General features: G+C 39.6%; 1 protein-coding gene across 1 annotated transcript in view; it reads left to right on the top strand.

Moving 5' to 3' along the window:
- The window catches only part of atp8b1 (ATPase phospholipid transporting 8B1), a 39,877-nt gene extending 22,906 nt beyond the window's left edge, over nucleotides 1–16,971 (top strand). The window contains exons 14-30 of the mRNA XM_061734616.1: nucleotides 914–1,037; nucleotides 1,854–1,897; nucleotides 2,954–3,110; nucleotides 3,213–3,401; nucleotides 4,895–5,007; nucleotides 5,119–5,283; nucleotides 6,159–6,270; nucleotides 6,354–6,429; nucleotides 8,009–8,144; nucleotides 8,340–8,468; nucleotides 10,021–10,177; nucleotides 10,278–10,501; nucleotides 11,650–11,733; nucleotides 12,301–12,546; nucleotides 13,484–13,622; nucleotides 14,369–14,499; nucleotides 16,408–16,971. Of these exons, the coding sequence (XP_061590600.1) occupies nucleotides 914–1,037; nucleotides 1,854–1,897; nucleotides 2,954–3,110; nucleotides 3,213–3,401; nucleotides 4,895–5,007; nucleotides 5,119–5,283; nucleotides 6,159–6,270; nucleotides 6,354–6,429; nucleotides 8,009–8,144; nucleotides 8,340–8,468; nucleotides 10,021–10,177; nucleotides 10,278–10,501; nucleotides 11,650–11,733; nucleotides 12,301–12,546; nucleotides 13,484–13,622; nucleotides 14,369–14,499; nucleotides 16,408–16,641 (2,460 nt within the window). The 3' untranslated portion in view covers nucleotides 16,642–16,971. The remainder of the gene's footprint in view (nucleotides 1–913; nucleotides 1,038–1,853; nucleotides 1,898–2,953; nucleotides 3,111–3,212; nucleotides 3,402–4,894; nucleotides 5,008–5,118; nucleotides 5,284–6,158; nucleotides 6,271–6,353; nucleotides 6,430–8,008; nucleotides 8,145–8,339; nucleotides 8,469–10,020; nucleotides 10,178–10,277; nucleotides 10,502–11,649; nucleotides 11,734–12,300; nucleotides 12,547–13,483; nucleotides 13,623–14,368; nucleotides 14,500–16,407) is intronic.
- Nucleotides 16,972–23,757: the final 6,786 nt, after the last annotated feature.

The raw sequence follows: 23,757 nt of genomic DNA on the forward strand, positions 1-23,757 counted from the left end.
TTCAACTTTTTTCTCAACATTACGACTTTTTTATCGAAATTGTACTTCAACATTAAACTCGAAATTTAGACTTTTTTTCTCAATTTTTACTTTTTTCTCGACATTTCGACTTTTTTCTCGACATTTCGACTTTTTTCTCAACATTACGACTTTTTTCTCGAAATTGTACTTCAACATTAATTTCGACTTTTTTCTCGAAATTGTACTTCAACATTAATCTCGAAATTTCGACTTTTTTCTCAATTTTTACTTTTTTCTCGACATTTCGACTTTTTTCTCGACATTACGACTTTTTTCTCGAAATTGTACAGTACTTCAACATTAATTTAGACTTTTTTCTCGAAATTTCGACTTTTTTCTCGACATTACGACTTTTTTATCGTCATTTCGACTTTTTTCTCGAAATTGTACTTCAACATCTTGAAATTTCGACTTTTTTCTCGACATTTCGACTTTTTTCTGTACTTCAACATTTAATCTCGACATTTCGACTTTTTTCTCGACATTCCCACTTTTTTCTCGACATTTCAACTTTTTTCTCAACATTTCGACTTTTTTCTCGACATTTCGCCATTTGCCTTCATTCTAAGGCTTATACAAGACTTTTCATTTTTTGAGGCTCCAGACATATTTGTTTTTTGTGTTTTTGGTCCAATATGGCTCTTTCAACATTTTGGGTTGCCGACCACTGCCGTAGACTGTACCCCACGGCCCAAATCACTGACCGCTGCAACTACCACCGATTACCACCCGTCTGTCTTTAATCATGAACCATGATTCTTAACCTGGCGACCTTGGTTTTTCACTGGCTACCCAGTTTATGTTAGAACTCTAACATGTCGGAGATGTAAAAGAAAAAGCTGTTTGTTTTGCTCTCAAACCAAAAATAAAATCCTTCATTAATCCTGCCCAGGCTCGGACCACCACCCTGAACGAACAGCTCGGTCAGATCCAGTACATCTTTTCTGACAAGACGGGAACGCTGACGCAGAACGTCATGCAGTTCAAGAAGTGTACCATCGGCGGACGCAACTACGGTACTGGTTTGATTTACTCATACAGGAGATGCTAACGCTGACCTTAACTTGATGAAATAAACTTTCTGTTTCGTTCACGACCTGTTACAGCTCATTATCAGAGTATCTGATGAATGGGCCTGTTATCTATCATGCCTGTATACATTAAAAAAAAGGATATGAGTCCGTATTAAAAAGGACCAAGTACTATATTTGTGATTAATTATAAAATGCTGGGGACTGACACTGATTGATTGTTAAACTGTTTCATCTGAAGTTTGATTGTTCTGCTACAACACGTAATGATTAATCAATAATTATCCACTTTAGCACCAACCAGTTGAGTATCCCATCAAACATTAACCCAGTTCACACTGTTACATGCTGAATGTCAGGAAAATGCTGACAAATGAACCTTTTAATAGAATATTAAACAGCAAATACTGTAAATGAAATGTGGCGTCTCACCGGCTTTTAGGAAAGCTGCAGATAGGACTCTGTAGCAACAAAAAAAGTTTTAAAAAACTGCATTGTTTTGATGTTTGAACCCCGTTTAGGCCACGTAAAATGAATAATGTGAGTTTCAGGAGGAGGAAGATGGATTTCTTGCATGAAATGTGTCTTTCTCACTTAGAAGGAAGGTGCAGCAGAGAAAACGCTTCATTAGATGTTACAGTTTCAGAGAACTTTACCAGGAAAACTGCTATGAATTAAATGAAGCAGAGACGATGAAATGATATCGATAAGAAAAAAAAGTATCAAAGCAACTAGTTGCCACCAGGTTATTTATTTTCTGTGCCCCGTTCTCATCCACAGTTCTTGCACTCTTTCCCACAGGTGATCCAACCACTGCAGAGGGAGTGTCGCTGGACAGAGGAAGGGTAAAGCGTCAAATCTTTCTATTATAAAGTTAATTTGCTGGAAGAAGAGGAGAATCTTGAATCTTGAAAAAACAAACTTCATGATATTTAGTAACAGAAGGAGAGACACGGACACTTCAATTAATATAGATGGTATTGAAATTAATAGAGTAAGGGAAACCACGTTTTTGGGTGTCATGATGGATGAGAATTTGAATTGGAAATCACATATACATTATACAAAGATAAAAATATTAAAAACAATTGCTCTGTTACACAAAGTAAAAGATTCATTGGACAACAAAGCATTGTGCATTTTATATAACACTCTGATTGTTCCATATCTGACCTACTGTGTTGAAGTCTGGGGAAATGCCTGTAAAACATATATTCAATCAATTTTCATTCTGCAAAAAAGCCATAAGAATAATCAGTAGAAAACGATATAGAGATCCAACAAATCCATTATTCCTTCAGTTAAAATTGTTGACATTTCATGAATTAGTAGACTATAGTATTCTGCAAATTATGTTTAAAAATCATAATCATCAACATTCAGAAAAGATTTGAAAAAAGAGAAAGCAAGTATAACTTAAAAGGAACAGAGATTTTTAAAAAACCAAGATGCAGGACAAAATTGATGGAACGTTGTGTTTCTGTGAAAGGAATCAGTTTATGGAACAATCTGAATAAAGAAAACAAAGAATCCAAATCAAACATTACAAATAAAGCCAGTATGTTAAGTAAATATAATGAAATATGTTAGTTAAGTTTGATTGACATACCCATAGACGGCGGTAATTTTATTTTAGTTTTTTATTTATATTTTTATTTTTTTTTTATTTTTATTTTATATTTATTTATTTTTTGTTGTTTTTTTTAATTTGTAATTTATGTCATTTGTGAATTTATTTCTTGGAAAAAGGGGCAGATTAGATAAGATTCTTCTTCTTTCTGCTCCCTTTTCATTCACAATTTATGAACATTTGTATTGAATTGTTTGTTTTATTTTTTGAATGAAATTAAGAATAAAATGAAAATGAAAAGATGGTGAGACTGTTCTCTCCCTTCCGTCAGCCGGTGGACTGGAGTTGGAATCGCTATGCTGACAAAAAGTTCCAGTTTATGGATAATTTGCTGGTTGCTAACATCCGGTCCCAGAAGGACAAAGACGCGCTGGAGTTCTTCAAGCTGCTGTCGCTCTGCCACACAGTCATGGTGGACAACAAGGACGGTAATCCTGAGATCATGCTGGAGAGACCTGAGTGTTGGGTTCAGAAAGGAGCAGCATGAGGGGGATGAAAACCCAGTGTTGACATGATTCTGTGCTCCTCAGGTGACCTGGTGTACCAGGCTGCGTCTCCTGACGAGGGCGCTCTCGTGACAGCAGCCAGGAACTTGGGCTTCGTGTTCCTGTCCCGCACGCAGGACACCATCACCATCAATGAGATGGGGCGGGAAGCCACCTACGACATGCTGGCGCTGCTCGACTTCAACTCGGACCGGAAGCGGATGTCTATCGTTTGTACGATTTGACACACAAACGCAAACAAAACACAGTTCTGTCTTCTCGTCATAAAAACAGCAATTTCACTGTGACGCTTTTTGAGAGGAATGCTATGTTATATAACTTGTGACCACTAAAAGATAATGCAGTGGCGTTGGATTCAACGTAGATACGCCAACGATTTGGGGTGTAACAATATATCGTGCCACGAAATTTCGCGATACAAAAACGTCACAATACGTGTCGTGGAGGTGACAACTGTATCTGATATTGGGTTATTAATAATAATCTATTGTGTTGACTAGTAACGCGCATCTGACCGCGCGTGACGACCGCGCCTCGACCCGCGGACCAAAATCTTCCTCCGCTCAGAAGAAACTAGTACCGTTTTGGTCCCGATCACGGGACTCTTGGGGGTTTTGAGCTCTGAACTTTTACTTATGTAAGGCTGGTGTAGAGTTAAGCCTTAACTTATTAAATTAAACCTTTTTGGGGTCGTGAGTAGGATAAACACGGGGACAACTTGTGCTGAGTTCCAGTTACTTTAATGTCCCTCAACAGTGTAGGATTTTAGAACATCAACACAGCACCTAGAGCCGTACTGTGGCGTATCACTCCGCCCAATCTAAAACAGACTAATCACTACAGATAAACTGACTAGTTTCATTATAGTCCCTGATTTACATCAGAATATAAAGAATAGATTTATAAAATAATGAGCCCTGAATTAACAAAATAACCTTTTAACAAAAATAAATCTCCTCTTACACTTATAAGGTGAACATGAATCAATCTTTTTATGATGTAAAATGGTATGTATTTATTTACTTTTATTTATTTATTTAATTTTAGTTGTTAAATTTCTGGAAAAGAAAAAAGTCAAATCATACATGAGAGAAACTATTCAGTTTGTGGCTAAATATTTGTACTTGTATGAAACTGAAGATGCATAATGCAAACCTGACATTTACTTTTAGTTCAGTTTGTAGAATATGGTTGGCCTGACTTTCTTTTTAAAACTTCGTCTTTTCCTACATGCTGTAATGAGCCTGAACAAAGCACTTTGAAGCACTGCAAACATGAACTTTTAAAATGTATATAGCTTTTTATCCTGTTTTCAACTTTATATGGGGCAGTATTTCCCAGAAGTTTTTTACGTTTTAACGCGCATCTGTGTCTCAACCTGTCTGTTAAATGTTCACCGTGTACTTTAGCTGTTTGCAACTGGCTTCCAATGTGCTTTATTTACCACAAATGGAAATAAACTTAATGTAATCTTGCGTAAAATGCATAACTGTTGGCATGATTGCCATGAGGTTTAAGAAAACGATAAGTCGATGAAGCATATTCAGGTACATCTGTTAACTTTACACATTATAGGAACTTTGTGAATTGCTGCAAAAATTCCTAAACACAAAAGCTGTGCAACTGCTAAACGCTTATGCCACTACTATTCTTGACTCTGGCATGTAAACATCCTGTAACTGTCTCTCATCGTCATGTCGTTCCAGTGAGGTTTCCCGATGGCCGTATTCGTCTGTACTGTAAAGGAGCTGACACCGTTATCTATGAGCGCCTCTCCCCGAACTCCAGACACAAGGAGAGCACCCAGAACTCTCTGGACGTGAGTCTTGCTTCTTTTAGGTTTGCACCGGCGTGTTTCCCTGCCACGCGCGGCTCACGTATGACGGCGAGTGTTTCTCGGCTGACAGCTGATGTGATTTTTGTCTCGCAGAACTTTGCCAATGAGACCTTGCGGACGCTGTGCTTGTGTTACAAAGACATTAGTGCCAGTGAGTTTGCAGCCTGGTCCAGGAGGCACAAGGAGGCCCAGGTGAACATGGAGGACAGAGACGCTGCCCTGGACCAGGTGTACGAGGAGATTGAGAAAGATCTGATGGTGAGCGGAAAAAAAACTTGTTTTCATTAAATGGCTTTCCTACCACAAAAAAATGTATAAAGGATTCAAGGTGAAATAACTTCATAAGAATAAATATTTCAAAATAAAATGAGAAATGCATTCGATCTACTACTCATTGATTGTTCCCTATTTATCTTACTGTGTGGAATTGTGGGGATCCACCTTTAAAACCACCTTAAATTCAATAATAAAACTTCAAAAACGAGCCATACGTATCATCAATAAGGCTGATTACTATACGCTCACACAGATCCACTTTTCTAAATTCTCATGTTATTACATTTTATGATTTGTTTTATTTTAAAATCATGCAAATTATGTTCAGAGCAAAATCAAAAATGCTCCCTGACTCAATACAGAGGTTCTTTTCAATTCAGGAAACTCCCTATAATCTTAGACGTGTCTGCAATTTCACATTACAAAAAGGTATGAAAAGGAGACGTGTCTCCATCACTGGAGTTAAATTCAACAACATACATTTAAAAACATGTGATTCTCTTTTTGTTTTTAAGAAAATGGTTTGTAAAGCTATTTTTGAAGCTTATAAGTGCGATTGACCATCTGTAAATGTTTCTTTGCTTTTCTATTGTTTCTTTGCCTTTTGTTGTTTCTTTGCTTTTCTATTCTCTTTTTGGTTTTCTGGAGGTCGGTAGCCAAAAAAAGAAAGTTGGTACTATAGGAAAGGCTTTTATAAGCATTTGGCTTCAGCCTATGCCTTTTCAGTCTTTGTTCAAGACATTTTTGGTTTTGTATGAAATGTTAATGCTATGCACAATGTTTTTTTGGTGTTTTATGTTGTCATGACTGAATAAACTTCATTCATTCATTCAAATGCATGAATTTCTTAAATGTAGCTGATTGGAGCAACAGCTATTGAGGATAAACTACAGGATGGTGTTCCAGAAACCATCGCCAAGCTGGCCAAGGCTGACATCAAGATCTGGGTCCTGACTGGAGATAAAAAAGGTACCACCGCCTCAGAATACAGATAAAGTGTATTTTTAAAGCAACACATTGGGAAGAGCTTGGTTTTCCTTACTAATTCCCAGAGACTGCAGAGAACATCGGATACTCCTGCTCACTTCTGACGGACGACATGCAGATCCACTACGGAGAAGACGTAAAGTAAGTTCCTCACACAAACTCAACCCTGCAGATGAATCTCATGCACATGGTTTGTCTTTTTGTTTGGTTAAGGTCTGAACTTTGTGGCGGCAAATCTACATGTGAAACGGATGTTTCTCTGAACCATTTTTCACACTGGGCTCGATGATTCCTGCCACTGTCATCTTAGAATATGCCCATGTCAATCCTCCTCGGCCGGTACCGTATAAGCACTAAGAGTCACTTTAAAATAGTCCTGACTGTGCTGCTACTGGGGATCAGACTGGACCAATAATCCACTAAAAATGTCGAAGGATGCGGAATCTTATTACACAAACGACTAAAGCCGAGCATACACTGTGCGATTATCGGCTCGTTTTGAGGCGATTTTCCAGTCGTGCGACTATTTTTTGGATCGGGCCGGATTTCGACCCAATCGTTGGTGGTGCCTCGTGCAGTAAACGTGGGGTAACGACGAGAGATTAACACCTCACGACGAGCTCCCGATCACGAATCGTGTGCTCGCAAGAAAATCAAACGTGTGTGAAATCCTGGTCGCTCCTCGTGAAGGAATCACAGTTGAAGCAGCTACGACCCGATTGGACTCATCCTTTCGCAGAGAGCATGCGCAATATCTGATGTCACGTCAAAAACTATTATTTGTAGTTTAAAGTGTTGCAAATTCACATTACAAATCATGTTTTAATAACAGAAAAAAAGACCACATTTCCCACGTACGGCGCACGTCGCCGCATACCCTACGCCGTAGGCTCTGCGTTGGTGTAACGCAGAACCATAAATAAGCCTTCAGGGTAAAGCAGTCACAATCTGCCTCTGCAAACACGAGTCCCGGCCCAGGCACAGCCCCCCTGTTATTTATAACGCCTTATAAATGTTGCTATTTAACAGTGTGCGCTCTGCGCTGTTCTGAACACAAAGAAGTGTTCATTTTGCTGGACACCGGGTCCCTCCGCCGAGACACAACTTTTGCGGTATGCGTTCATTGTTGTGTCTAAAAATGATGCGCAGTACCCAGCCAATCAGAAACGGTACAGATATTCTGGGATTTTTTTAATATATATAAGAAAAATAAATTATAAAAAAATAAAGGATCCCCATAACCTTTGATCGAGTGGGCAGGACGTACGTTTGGTTGGAACAGCCCACCCCTGCCCCAAAACCGGCCTCGAGTTCCAGTACACAGAGGTCCGACGGGAGGATTATGATCGTATAGTGTGAGCAGACGGAGCATCCGAGCATCGGACAGTGTGAGAACATAAATCGTGGGCTGTGAACTTTTGAACTCCGCGATCTAGTCGTGCAGTGTGAGATGGAGCTGAATCAAACGATTTAAAATATTGCACAGTGTATGCCCAGTTTAAGGGAATGAACACTGACTGGAAATGCTGTAACTTGGTACTGTCAGCTGCTTTTATTGGGTTTATACCAACATCGGACCTGTAAAAGTTTGAAAACAGACCTGATTCTAAACAGACAGGTGTATATTTTAGTGGTTTTGCTCTAGGGGTTGAAGGGGAAACGAACCAGGTATCATCTCTTTCCTGGTGTCATGTCGTGCTTTGCTTTATTCTTTGTGCAGTGAGAAGCTGGGAATGCGTCAGGCCAACAGACGAAATCAAGCAGCTCCAAATTTGACACGGGGCAAAAAGAAACCCGCAGAGCCGTTCTTCACTGAGCCTGGCAAGAACGCGCTCATCATCACTGGAGGATGGCTGGTAAGTACGAGCGTCCACACCGCTGACGTTTGTGTGATCGCAGAGCGCATGAACGTCTTCCTGCCACAAATGGACCCTCAGACGTTCAATGAGCAATTTTAATATTCAAAATACTATAGAATTATTTTGTGTGCATGTTTTAGTGCTGCTGTAATTATTCTTTGTTCTTTGGGTATTTTGTTTTTCTCCTTTTAGAACGAAATTTTGTATGAAAAGAAGAAGAAACGTCGCCGCCTCCGTCTTCGGCGTTTGGGAAAGCGCTCTCCTCCCAGCAACCCTCAAGACGGCCAACCAATGGATGACTTGGAGAAAGAGATGAGACAGGTACATTTAAATGGATTTCTCTCTAAATGAGCTGTATACAGTATACAGGACTGTCTCAGAAAATTAGAATATTGTGATTAGGGATGGGAATCGAGAACCGGTTCTTGTTGAGAACCGGTTCCCAGTGTTTCAATTCCTTGGAATCGTTTGCCTTTTTCCCCAAACGATTCCCTTATTGATTCCAGTGGGCACGAATGACGTCACCAAGCACGTGGCGCACCGTGCGCATCCGCGCCCAGCAGGAAAACACGGGGACAAAGCGGCATAAACGCTGGAAAGTTTGGTTACATTTTACCAAAAAGCATGACAACAGGGCAACAATACTTGCAATGTGGACATTTTAACAAAGGAAGGAAACTGTTAGGACTCGGCCGGCTGAAGTGCTGGGAGCGCGGAGTCAGCCGGCGTGTGGTAAGGCTGATTTATGGTTCCGCGTTACACCAACGCAGAGCCTACGGCGTAGGGTACGCGGCAACACGCACCATACGGCACGCGCCGCCGCGTCCCCTACGCCGTAGGCTCTGCGACAATTTAACGCGGAACCATGATTCATGCTTTAGAAGAGCTGCGGACACAGCTGCAGCTCGTCAGCTCATCTATGGAGAAGTTAAAGAGCATCTACCGCTAGCTTCTCCTTTCATCAGCAGGGAAGAGCATCAGGCCAGAATAGATGAATGTCACCAGCAGTGACTAAGTTTGTGGTGTTGAACATGTTACTGGACATTCTTGTGTAATTGCTACAAAATAATTTGTTGTTTTTAGTTAATTTCTACAGAAAAATATTTATTTTATTATTATTATTTTATATTAAATACATATTTTACTGTATATTACAAATAATTTAGTGGGGACCCCCTGGCACCATCGAAGAGCCCAAGGTTGGGGGCATCTTAAGACCTCATTATATTTTTTTTGTTCAAAGATATAAAAGTTTTATATCTTTGAACAAAAAAGATCAGAGAAACAAAGAAATTGAAACAAAGAAACAATTTTAGTATCAACTTTGTTTTATTAAAACAAAGTTGATACTAAAATTGTTTCTTCTCCTTTTTTCCAAATGAGAATCGATATCGAATCGATAAGCAGAATCGATAAGAGAATCGGAATCGAAAAAATCTTATCAATTCCCATCCCTAATTGTGATAAAGTTCTTTATTTTCTGTAATCCAAAAAAAAAAAAAAAGTCATACATTCTGGATTCATTACAAATTAACTGAAATATTGCAAGCCTTTTATTATTTTAATATTGCTGATCATGGTTTACAGTTTAAGATTAAGATTCCCAGAATATTCTAATTTTTTGAGATAGGATATTTGAGTTTTCTTAAGCTGTAAGCCATGATCAGCAATATTAAAATAATAAAAGGCTTGCAATATTTCAGTGGATTTGTAATGAATCCAGAATGTATGAAATTTTCGTTTTTGTAATTGCATTACAGAAAATCACAATATTCTAATTTTCTGAGACAGTCCTGTATGTAAATAAACATGGACGCTTCTATTGACGACGTGTCAGATATGGTGAGCTGTTTATTCCCTCTCCCAACCATAGATCGACTTTGTGGACATGGCCTGCGAGTGCGAGGCAGTAATCTGCTGTCGCGTCACTCCAAAACAAAAGGCCAACGTGGTGAGCTTGGTGAAGAAGTACAAGAAGGCTGTGACTCTGTCCATCGGAGATGGAGCCAATGATGTCAACATGATCAAGAGTAAGGATGGAGCTCATCTGGACTCACTCGGGGGGTAAATTCTTTTACACGGCTCATTTTCCTGAGGACAAACGCTAACCTTCTCCTCTCCGTCCTGCAGCTGCGGACATCGGCGTGGGCATCAGTGGTCAGGAGGGGATGCAGGCCGTCATGTCCAGCGACTATGCCTTTGCTCAGTTCCGTTACCTGGAGCGCCTCCTGCTCGTTCACGGCCGCTGGTCCTACATCCGGATGTGCAAGTTCCTGCGTTTCTTCTTTTTCAAGAACTTTGCCTTCACCTTGATCCATTTCTGGTTCTCCTTCTTCAGTGGATACTCCTCACAGGTCAGCAGTGCTTTGGGGCACACGAGGGCTCTTGGAAAATAAGCTTAAAGGAGCTTGAGGCAGGATTGAGGCAGGATTTATGAAAAAAATGTGTATACGTTTTAAGTTTTCTAGTAATAATGTCAGATGAAGCGTTCCAAACCAAAAAGAATGAGCCCTCCAGTGTATCTCTCCTTTGCCTTGAACAGGCTGTGTGCTGCAAAATGTGCTGCAATTCGGTCCTGAATTTCCCGCGCTGTCCTGCGGATGTGACGTCACATGACGCTGCATGCACGTTCTCCCCGTTCTCCCGTGCCGGCTTCACTGTTGGCTGCAGTACCCCCAACGGCCGTCGTGGTGAAGGGTGGCTTCTATAATATACTATAAATATGACAGTTGATGAAAACCCATGAATAAATAAGCCCACGACCAAAACTAGCAACACTGAATTAAATATCAGGATATACCGTATTGGCCTGAATATAAGACGGCGTTTTTTGCATTGAAATAAGACTGAAAAAGTGGGGGTCGTCTTACATTCGGGGTCTAGACGTTATACCCATTCACAACGCTAGATGGCGCCAGATATCTTTAAAGCGAATGCTGAACTTAACTCCCCAGGCCAAAGCGAACTCCTGTCACGAAGAAGAAAAATAAAAAATAGTATAAGAAAGAAAAGAGAAGAAAATAAAAGAAGAGATAACAGAAAGTGGAGAAACGTAGCGACAATCTGGAGAAAAGAGGGTGGAAGTTCGGCAGGTAAACCGGCAGCTGAGGAGAAGTTATGATGCAAACTTCAAGATAATGATTTCAAATAGTCAAAATAACATGCTTTTTCTCTCGAATATATTGTTATCATTTGTTTCAGATGTACTGTCATTATTTTCTGTATAAAAATTGAATTTGGCATTCAAAAAGTCTTTCTTCAAACTTGAGTCTTGAAAAAGAGGGGGTCGTCTTATAATCAGGGTCGTCTTCTATTCGGGACAATACGGTATTTTAAAAATACAGAGAAATGTGGTGATGGAGCTATGCAGCTATATCTTCCTCATTGCATCCTCTAAAATTGTCCTTTTAATTAAAGAGGAAAGATAAATGAAATGCCGGAAAAATGAGAGTTGGTGCATATTTTTCATCAGATGCATTCAAACTAATCTTCCCTCCTGCAGGTGGCCTACGAAGACTGGTTCATCACCCTCTACAACCTCGCCTACAGCAGCCTTCCTGTTCTACTAGTCGGACTACTTGACCAGGTAAAACAGGCTCTGTCGCAGATCTAAAGATGCCACGTGGCGTTCGCAACAATCTCCACTTGTTGTCATTCTGACAAATACTGTATGTTGTTGTTGAATGCAGAACCCCCCCCAAGTTACAATATTCTGCAGGCAAAATTCAGTTTACTTATTATGAACTGGTAGTAAATGTTTAGTGATTAGTTACAAATTCTGCAGCATCAGTGATGCCAGAGTAATCACTGAAATGTGTTGTTCATTATTGTAACAGGTGCATAAAGTGCTGAATTATGTTTAATGTGCAGCAATTACCTGCTCGCTTCCAGGCTTCACTGAATTGCTGTAATTTAGTGAAGGTTTTTCTTTCTTTATATTTTCATTTCCTCCTGTCTTCACTCAGTCACAAGCAGAGGATAGTCAGCAGGTACAGAGATCAGATTATCCAACAGATTGAACTTTACTTCACAGATGATATTTAGTGAGAATGAAAATCTGTTTGGTTTTTTTTTTGGGCGGGGGGGGATTATCAAATGAATTAAAAACACAGAACTAATACACAAGTTTATCTTCCTCCTCCTCCCACTTCAGGATGTGAATGACAGGCTAAGCCTCAAGTTCCCCCAGCTCTACCTGCCGGGCCAGAAGGGGAAGTTGTTCAACTTCAAGAATTTCTTCATCAGCTTATTCCACGGCATCTTCGTCTCGCTCATCATCTTCTTCATCCCTTACGGCGCTTTCCTGCAGACCATGGGGCAGGACGGAGAGGCTCCCTCTGACTACCAGTCCTTTGCTGTTGTAACTGCCTCATCTTTGATTTTTACTGTCAACCTGCAGGTAAGTCACTCATTCATGAGTTTGTGCATCGGAGGGTTTTCAATAATATATATATATAAAAAAAAAAAAAAGATTCTGCATTTCTATTTGAATTAATGACTTAAGAACACAAATGGTATTCAGAAAGTAGAAAATATGTGTGTTCTTACTCAGAGGTGTCAAGTAACAAAGTACAAATACTTTGTTACCTTACTTGAGTAGAAATTTTGGTTATCTATACTTCACTGGAGTAATTAGTTTTCTTTTTACTTTTACTCCTTACATTTTCACACAATTATCTGTACTTTTTACTCCTTACATTTTAAAAACAGCCTCGTTACTCTATTTCATTTCGGCCTTTAAATAAAACTATCCAGTTAAATTGCTCCATCCGGATAGAGTGAATTTGGTTGTGGTTGTTTCAGATGTTCTTGTCCAGTTTTGTTCTTACATCCGTTCCCTCAGATTCCTGCAACTAAACTTGGATGTACATTCCAATAAAGGTTAGGATAAATGATAACATGCCTCTGAAGTTTGACTTTTTGCACCATTACAATACTTATAGCAACTAGTCATCATATCTGCTGCTCTCTGAAACACATGTTAATGCTCAATAGTACACATATATGCTTCTTTAATATATTTGCATTATACTAAGATGCATTCATTTCCAATGGCTTTTGTCCTTAATGTCTTTTTTCCCCCTTACATTACTTTTACTTTTATACTTTAAGTAGTTTTGAAACTAGTACTTTTAAACTTTTACTTGAGTAAAAAACTTGAGTTGATACTTCAACTTCTACAGGAGTATTTTTAAACTCTAGTATCTATACTTTTACCTGAGTAAAGAATGTGAATACTGAAGACACCTCTGTTCTTACTGAAGCTGAATGATGCAGATCCATCCATTGACTTTGTGAGTGACATCCTGTTTTTTCTTTTTCTTGGCTTTTGTCAGATCTCTCTGGATACGTCTTACTGGACCTTTGTGAACTGCTTTGCTGTGTTGGGCAGCATAGCCATCTACTTTGGGATCATGTTTGATATCCATAGTGCTGGAATCCATGTCATCTTCCCCTCCATGTTTACCTTCACAGGTTCGTCCGCATCCAACCTCCACGCTGTCAGAAAGCTAACCGGCTTAGCTGCTTGTGACCTTTAGTTCAAAGCACCTGCTAGATATTTACTTACATCAGTATTAACTTGACTAATGTTCCATAAGTTTCCTCCTTGTCACTAGTTATGCTGTATGTGGTGTATAGATGATGCTGTAAAGTCCCATGTAGGGGCGGGGAACAAAAATGTAGTAGTACGAACTCACAATATTTTGCTTGTCAACATAAATTCATTTTTAAAAAACATCCATTCCTGCAATTTCAGGTCTTCAACACATTCCAGTAAAAGTTGAAGCAATAACGCTTTTAGCATTTTTTTAATACTGACATTTTGTATCATTTATACAATCAATCAATATTTGTATAGCACATTTAAACAACCAAGGTCGACCAAAGTGCTTCCCAGAAGTTTAAGAACAAATGGATACTAAAATAAGATTATTTTATGAATAGTAAAAGAGGAACTTAACTTAATATATCGCATCTTTCCTTAGGAAAGATTGTTTTTAAACATTTTTTTAAAGTTTCTTTTCCACACATTTGTTGGCGAGCTGGATATCCTGATCCTAACGCTGTTGAAGAGTCAGCCTTCATGGAGACTGTATTTTGTCCATCATGGAAGAAACCTCCATCTCGGTTGTTGAGTGCTGATTTCTCTGCTTTTCCTCTGAAATGTTTTCTGCTTCAGCGCTTGCACTCTTCCTCACTTCCTTATTCTGTGTTTGTAGGTGCAGCATCAAATGCCCTGCGTCAGCCCTACCTGTGGTTGACCATCGTCCTCACAGTGGGCATCAGTCTGCTGCCCGTCATCTGCATCCAGTTCCTCTATAAAAGCATCTACCCATCTGTAGGAGACAAGGTGCGACCTCAGTGTCCAGCTGCCAACGTATAGTGATGGCCCAAAGTCATCACTGTTCTTTTCCTTTTTTTTTTTCCTTTGGCATTATCTAAAAAAAAAGAAAAATGCAGCTATAGATGTGCACATGGTATCACAGCTGACAGGCTGTTTGCTGGTCTGGAATATTCAAGTCTTAAACACACTACCAAGATAGAAAGACATAAGTAGTGGTCTTAGAGAAGCAATTATGTCTCCGAGGGAAGCATTAAAGACAGTTGCCAATCTTCCCAGAATATGACATCCCAGCAAATTTACCCTAAGGTCAGACCCTGCAGTCTTTTTATGAGAAATAATCATAAAAAAAATGAGTCTGAGCTGAGGCTTTTCCCACTTTCGCAAACCCTTGCCTCAAATTTACCTGCATCTGTTGTAAGACTTTGGGCCAATCCCAATACACCCCCTCACTACCACTAGCCCTACTTTCTACCACTAGCCCTCCCTCACTACCACTAGCCCTAAAAAAGAAGCCACAGATTTTAGGGCACTTGAAATCTTCCCAGGGGCCTGTCCCAATACACCCACTACTCCTACTTTCAGCACCACCACTAAAATCAGGAAGCTGAGAGCTAAAATCTGTGTTAATTTCAGCTGTAGCGCTGTTAATATGCCACTTTATTAAGTTTAAATATTTTTTCAGGCGTATAAGTAACCGTTAAGATCCCAAACCTGGGCTCAGTTTATCCAAATAACGCCTGTTAAGAAATTTGATCTGATGTTTTCGGCGATAAGAGCTGCCGGTCCGGGAGCAGCAGCAGCAGCCGGAGTACAGACGTGATCGCCGGGTCAACCTGCGCCGTCGTCCCGGGGAGAAACCTGCAGCTCTGTGGAGAATTACCGCTGGCTGAAATAAATCATTTAGGAAGATAAATGTTGGTTTAATAGATGAAATCTAACAGTTGTGGCTACGCCTGTTAAGAAATTTGCTCAGAAAATTTCGGGATTTCTGCCTGCCGGCTCTGGAGCTGATTTATGGTTCCGCGTTAAATCGATGCAGAGCCTACGGCGTAGGGTACGGCGCGCGTCACCGCGTAACCTACGCCGTAGGCTCTGCGTTGGTGTAATGCAGACCCATAAATCAGCCTTTATTCTGGCGAGGTTTGAAAAAGACTTCGCAACAACGGGCAAACGAGTGATTATGTACATTCACTGAGTGAATATATATATATATATATATATATATTTATTTATATTTCTCGCTAGAAATGTAATCAAAACGCATTTTTATGCAGAAACTAACTCAAAATATTGATTTTATTCACTAAAACATAAGAAATGTCCGCCATGTTTTTTTCTTTTTTGATTCTGTCTGCAAATGACGACGAAAAGCATTCTGGGAAATTTTTCTGGCCCTAGATCAACTAGTGTGCATCGGAAATCCCTCGATCCGTAGGGACAGACTCACAAAATGTAGGGTTAGGGCTGAAAACTAGGGGTAGGGGGAGTATTGGGACAGGGCCTTTGTACCTATTCCTCCATGGTATATTTAAGTGTCGTTTGAATGCCCCTAGATAAAAGGTGGTCCTTTTTTGTGTCCAAACATTTGTGTATAATTCTTCTCCCGAGATGTTTTCGATGGACAACACTGTAAAAAAAACAGTATATGCGTGGGGGTTGGGGTTATGTTGCTGTTGTGTGGTTTCTGTTGCAGTAACAGCTGCTTGCGGAGGCTTCACCCCCTACCCTATTCCCTACACCTTTTAATATTATTCATATTTTTTCTTAATTGATAAAATATATGAAATTGAGTTTGCCAACATAAAATGTAATTGGATGAATGGCTACCTATGGAATGCTATGTCCATATATAGGGAAGGAAACTAAAACTGCGTTTCTCTAATTTTACCTGCTTATTTCTCGTCGGTCCTCCAGGTGCAAAGAAACAGGAAGAAGTATGAAATGGAGCTGGAGGAGGATGCAAAGAAAAAGCCGACACCTTTCCAGCGAGGCAGGCGTTCCCGTCGCTCCGCCTACGCCTTCTCTCATTCCCAGGGCTACGCTGATCTCATCTCATCTGGGCGGAGCATTCGACGGCGCCCACCTATCCGAGGTGGACCCCAGGACAGCATAAGGGAGTTTCCCCAGAGAGAGGCTGAAAATATCTGAGGAGTAGCTGAGTGTGCGACAGCAAAGCTGGGGAGTGGAAGGGGGGTTGGGGGGTTCTCAAGCTTTTACAGATGAAATGAGGAGCCCGGGTTGGGACCAAAATGTTGCTGAAGACTTGAATGAAATGCTCCCAAGTAATGTTTGCTCCCGTCTGTGACCTAGACTCGCTGTATCTTGTTGATCTCTATGCACAGACTCTAAGAGAAAAACAAGTAAACCCAAGGGGCTCAATCTGAACCCAAGGGACAACTGCTGTTACTGGAGTTCCAGGTCATTGTCAGTCAGTGTGACCAATGCTGCTGTTTAACTCAGGATTGTTCTTGTTTTTTTTTAAATGAAAAGCCTTATTTTTAGTTAGTTATTGTTCACCACCATTGTGGGTGATGTTGAACCATAAGTTCAACATCACCCACATACTTTTTGACTGTTTTAGCCTCGTGCTGGTGCAGCGCTTCATATATTGGTCTTATTTTGAAATTGAAAAAAAAACGTTATTGCAGTTAATTTTTCTATACTTCATGAAATCAACCAGCATCTGCTTGTTTAAATTGCATCTACGTCCGTTCTTTTATTGTTTTGCATCCATATATAAACCGTATGATAAAGCCAAACAACAATAAATCAATATAGACATCTACTTTTAAATATTTAATTCTGTGAAAGGTGGAATATTGCCATGCAAGGTGGATACTTATTTTACAGTGTCGTGTTTTAACTTGTGACAGGGTTTTTGTTTTTTAAATGCTTCTTGAATTCTGAGAAATGTTATACATATCTGTATAGCTCCAGAGAGGACTGCTAATGCTGTCAGAGCAGACAGCATTAGCTCACATTTGTACGTTTTACTCTCTTTTATAAAAGCTGCATCCCAATGTTCGTTACAACCTCACTTTTTTCACAGGGTAACCTTGGGCTAAGAATGAAAGAAGAACTCTTTACTTTTTTTTAAGCCTCTTACAAGCACAAATCACATTTTTAGTCTTAAAAGAATATGGATTTTCCATTTTTGCAGGTGTCATAGATTTGTTTACAACATGTCTGAATAAGAACTTAAACACATTTGGGATGTTTGAGAGAGAATGCTAATCCAATAAATACTAGGAAATGGTACTGTTACTGTACGTGATACTGATGTTACCCTGTTATTACTGAATGAAATAATGCAGTCAGGACTTCTATTGAGTAGTGGCATCAGCACAGTCTTTTGTGATGCGGTTTCATGATATGGTTATTAATAAAAGCCCAGGTCATATTTAGAGATGTGTGTTGTCTTTAATTTATTATTATGCTCCATATTAAGCTTTGGAAAGTTACTAAGTACTATTTTAATGTTTTGTTGTCTGATGTCACATATTTGATATATATATTTTCTGAAACCTTAGAATCAAAACAATAATTAAAAAATAAACACATTTGCCTAAATTACAGGAAATGTTTTTTTTTCTGTTATTGGTAAGACAATACTGGACCAGATCAACTTATCCCTAAACTTAGGATATGTACCACAGGTTTTTAAAGTTGCAGTAATTAAACCTGAACAGATGAGGGTCTGCTACGGTGTTCATCAGGGTTCAGTGCTAGGGCCAATATTGTTTAGTTTATACATGCAGCCCTTGGGAAGTATAATCCAGAACCAAGGCTGTTCAACAACAACAACAACAAAATTTCAACAATTTTCATTGTTATGCTGAAGATACGCAGCTGTATCTGTTAAACCGGGCAGACACTGCGATTATCGGCTCGTTTTGAACCGATTTTCCAGTTGTGCGACTATTTTTTGGATCTGCCCGGATTTCGACCCAATTGTTGGTAGTGCCCCATGCAGTAAACGTGGGGTAACAACGAGAGATTAACACCTCACGACGAGAGATTAATACCTCACTACGAGCTCCCGATCACAAATCGTGTGCTCGCAAGAAAATCAAACGTGTTTGAAATCCTGGTCGCTCCTCGTGAAGGAATCGCACAGTTGAAGCAGCTACGACCCGATTGGCCTCATCCTTTCACAGAGAGCATCTCTGTCACGTCAAAAACTATTATTTGTAGTTTAAAGTGTTGCAAATTCACATTACAAATCATGTTTTAACAGCATAAAAAAAGACCCACCCACGTCTGTCCAGCCAATTCCTTGTCCAATCCCGACGTTGTCTAATCTTCTTTCATTTATCGCCACACAGAATGGCACAAATTGCCAAGGCAGCGCGTTTGTTTTTGCTGAGCATTTTCAGTGTCTCCCACTTCGGGGTTCCTCCTCTTCCACTTCTTTTTGACATTGCAGTTCCAGAAACAGAAGTCCGACGTGAGGATTATGAACGTATAGTGTGAGCAGACGGGTCGCATCAGAGCATCGGGTCATACAGTGTGAGACCATAAATCGTGGGCTCTAAACTTTTGAACTCAGCGATCTAGTCGTGCAGTTTGAGATGGGGCTGAATCAAATGATTTAAAATATCACACAGTGTATGCCCAGCTTAAATCCAGGCAGATGAAACAGAACCGTTTGCTAAACTTCAAGCATGTCTTAAAGGGAAAGTTTCGTTTTTTACAACCTGGACCTTATTTCTGGCATTTTTTATGGTCGTATACTCACCCAGGCAAGTTTGGTGTCATTTGGAGTCCTTCGGAAGATATTAGGAGTTTTTTGCGAATTTGACAAATATTCAGACATGTTTCAAATAACTAACAGTAAACTAACAGTAGAGAACTCCAGCTGTACACAGAGCTGTGTCTGGGATGCGCGCACAGAGAGGACGTCATGCAGGTCAGAGGTCTTGTTTACAAACTGATTTATTTGTTACACACACAGCCCCGGATGTAGACAACAGGTCCTGGAAGATGCACAGAAGCAGATCTAGTGATTCATAAAAGAAATTAACGAGTTTCGCAGCAATAATGTGTTATTTAGAGGCTGCATCGTCTGTGTCCCGCTGTGCCCCGTTCACTACCGTTATATGGAGAAGCGGCTCGCACAAAACTCCTAATATCTTCCGAAGGACTCCAAATGACAATAAACTTGCCTGGGTGAGTATACGACCATAAAAAATGCCAGAAATAAGGTCCAGGTTGTAAAAAAACGAACTTTCCCGAAATCAAGGAATGGATATCCGGAAATGTTTTGCTTCTAAATTCTGATAAAACAGAGGTTATTATTTTTGGTCCCAAAGACCTTAGGAAGGGATTAGATGGTGTTGCGATGACTTTCAGTGCAAATGTGCATAAACTTGGTGTTATTTTGGTGGTTTAAACAGCATATTAATCAGGTTTGTAAAACAGCGTTTTTCCATCTCAGTAATATCACAAAGATTATGAGCATCCTCTCGTGATGCGGAAAAAATAATACATGCCTTTGTATCATCTAGGTTAAATTACTGCAATATGTTATTGGCAGGATGTCCAAGTAATTTGCCGAATAGGCTCCAGCTGATCCAAAATGCAACAGCTTGAGTGCTGACAGGGATCTATGAGAGAGACCACGTCTCTCTAGTGTTACCCTCACTCCACTGGCTCCCCGTATAACTCAGAATCCAATTCAAAATTTGATTTCTTGCTTATGAAGCTGCTTATGTGTATTTCTGTGTGGAGTTTGCATGTTCTCCCCGTGCTTGCGTGGGTTTCCTCCGGGTACTCCGGCTTCCTCCCACAGTCCAAAAACATGCATATTAGGTTAATTGGTGATTGTAAATTGTCCGTAGGTGTGAGCGTGAGTGTGATTGTGAGCATGGTTTGTGTGTCTATATGTGGCCCTGTGATGGATTGGTGACCTGTCCAGGGTGTAACCCCTGCCTCTCACCTAAAATGAGCTGGGATAGGCTCCAGCAGACCCCCGTGACCCCGCAAGGGATAAAGCGGGTAAGATAATGAATGAATGAATGAATGAATGAATGAATGCTTATGAAGCCTAAAACAGCCTAGCTCCACTATATTTGCAGAACCTGATAGTGCCTTATGTTCCTAATAGAGCTCTCCATTCTCAGAGTGCAGGTTTACTCGTAGATGAGGGAGTTTTTCCTTCCATTGTTTATGTAACAATTGCTGAGGGGTCATGTTCTGGCTCTCTGGAAAGCGCCTAGAAACAACTTGTATTGTAATAGGTGCTATGTAAATAAAATTGCATTGAATTTAATTAATGTGTTCATAGAGGTACAAACAAAAAAACAAACTGGAATAAAAATCAGAGTAGGAAGTTTCTTAATTTTAATACACATTAATACTTTAAATTAAAAGAAAATATATAATTTTTCCATGTATTTTATTTATCAGGCATCAAGGGGTTAAATATTTTCCAGTGTGAGTAGAGCCCATTGGAATGCCTGTAAGGGTAAAAAGTTGTTTTTGATTAAGCATATGTATCACTTCTGCAACTTTGAGCAACCATGGGCCATTAAACCAGAACAAACATGCTGACAAACTGACGAACTGACAAACACTCGGAAGATAAATTGCCATAAAATTAAACCAAGTAAATTTTCTCTTATAGTACTGAGAGCAAAATAACTAAGTTTTAGATGTGTCAGTGAGACTGAAATGAAGAGATGACAAATTGTCCTTTTGATGTAATTTTTTTTGCAAAGATAAATTTAATCCAAACAGTGGAATACTATCTAAGCATCCTCTTCAAAACAATGATTCAGCAACGACGTGTCTTCAGTCAGAAGCTTCTTCAGATTCGCTGCAACACAGACCGATACAGGAGATCCTTCCTGCCCACAGCAATAACCCTGTAATGAATCTCTGAGGAGACTGAAATCATGACTACTGCAACATTAATGTCTATTGATAATGCACAACTGCACATCCTGCTTACTGGTGAACAAAATAAAAGTGTGCTCTGGGTGAAGATTTCCTTCTGCCACTCAGCTAAATCCTACATACGATTTGAAGAAAATGAGCTGAGTACCTTTAAAGCAAAACTAATGATCTTTTTTCAAAAATTAAAGTATTTTTCAATTGAATTAAGCAGGTAACTTTAAAATTAATAATACTAGAGAATTACTTTTCCTGCATATTTTAATGTTACTGTACTTCTTGGTTTTTGATTTTTTCCCTTAGAAGAAAATTCTTTATGAAAAGAAGAAGAAATGTTGCCGCATCTGTCTGAAACTTAAACCATGACAACTGCAAAAGCTCATTTCCTTTGAGGATTAATAAAGCATTTTTGAATTTTGAATTGCAAGAGGCTATTTAGCAAAAATAATCAGTAAGCAGTGCAATGAGCATAAAAGTAAATGATGGAGGAGTTGCAGCAATGAAATTAGAATCATTTTTTCCATTAATAGAAGCAGAGGACAGTTTACTGGCAAGTATGCTGTCCTGCAGCCACCAGAGGCTAATTAACAAACACACACTGGTAATTAAATGCAGTGACGACATACTGGGAGCAGAGTAACTGAGAACTATCATTAATGGATAAATGTACAAATCAGTAGCAGCTAGACTAAATCAGAGAGATCTCAACTCCCCACATTTACTTCACATAGATTCAGTTTCAGCTGAATTTACCACTGTTTTTGTAACATTTCTTCCGTTGTTATTCCAGGTTTATTGTATCAGCATTGTTTTATTTCAATGATGTCTTTTGCTACGGTTCGACCTGTTCTGACTTTGATCCATGGATGTGCATTAAATCCGGTATGTAGGCCAATTTCCCTCCAGATGAGGTGGTGCTGGTTGAATACAAGCCTTTCTGTTGCTTTGATTTGTCAGTTTTAAAACAATTTTAATGCCATTGGTCTGTCGGAGTTACACAAATAATAGAGGAAATACAAATTCACCAATAGAAAGTCAGCATTTTTTTCTCTTCTACTACTTTGCTCACACTTGAGTCAGATAATACTGTACAGTTTAGTTAGTTTGGTTGTTATAGGCAGTACTCGAGTTGTAAAAATAAATCAGGGGGGATGGTGGATTTTTATCATATGGGGACAGATAATTTGTGCTGATTACAGATAATATAATATATTACAAATAATAGCAGTGACCAAAACACCTGCAGAAATACTGCAGGAATGACATAGCAGCAGTTAAATGCAGCCTTCTGTAAGCTTTAAATATCCACTGGGCTTACATCAAATACATCAAAACACAACAATAAAACTTATCAATATGATTCTGTCCTTCACAGGATAAGTAACATGGATCACTGCAAAAACTCAAAATCTTAACAAGAATATTTGTCTTATTTCTAGTTAAAATGTCTCATTTTAGTAAAAAAAAATCTCATTACACTTAAAACAAGACTCATCACTGAAAAAAACAACAATTTTCACCTGTTTCAAGTAGATTTTCACTTAAAATAAGTAGAAAAATCTGCCAGGGGAACAAGATTGTTTTGCTTGTAATGAGAAGATAAATCTTGTCCCACTGGCAGATTTTTCTACTTATTTCAAGTGAAAATTTACTTGAAACAGGTGAAAATTGTCAAATAAGTTATTTTTCTGGTTTTATTTTTCTAGTAATGACTCTAAATGTTGAAATAGCAGTAAAACCACATTCATTGATGAAATGACATAAGGGATGGAAAGGAGTCATGGCAATTTTACAGGGGGGATGATTTGGACCGTTTTTATTTCAGGGGGGGCCATCCCCCCTCATCCCCCCTCAACTCCAGTACTGGTTATAGGTCAGAAGGAGCAGCACCACAGAAAAGCATCCAGTGCTGATGATTTAGCTGATCTTTGCAGTGCTGCCCCCTTTGGAACAACCATTGCCAACATCCGTAGTTCAAACCAGGAGGCCACTGGTTATGGCAATCAGCAGAGGTCAACTGGTGAAGCAATTCCCTGATCTACACAACAGTGCTAACCTTTCAAACTTGCAACAGGGCTTAAATGCAGCAGCACACTGACCAGGAGGCAAAATGGAAGCAGCTTCAGGATGTGGAAACAAATGCAGCAGGTCAGTCAGCTTGAGCTGGAGGTGCACGGAGGATGCCAGGACCGCCGGCTACTCTTGGAAGGTGGAACACACTCAGGAGGTCTACTGCATCGCAGGCTGTGCTTCAACCTATTGGGTGCTGGCTGCTATGCAGTAGAACTTTAAAAGCTTTCATTACGGCACCAGTTTGGCAAGTTGTCTAGATGGAGGGGTCCAGATGCAGCAACATAATGAATATGAATT

This window comes from Cololabis saira, chromosome 11, assembly GCF_033807715.1.
Source record: "Cololabis saira isolate AMF1-May2022 chromosome 11, fColSai1.1, whole genome shotgun sequence".
Lineage (NCBI taxonomy): Eukaryota > Metazoa > Chordata > Actinopteri > Beloniformes > Belonidae > Cololabis > Cololabis saira.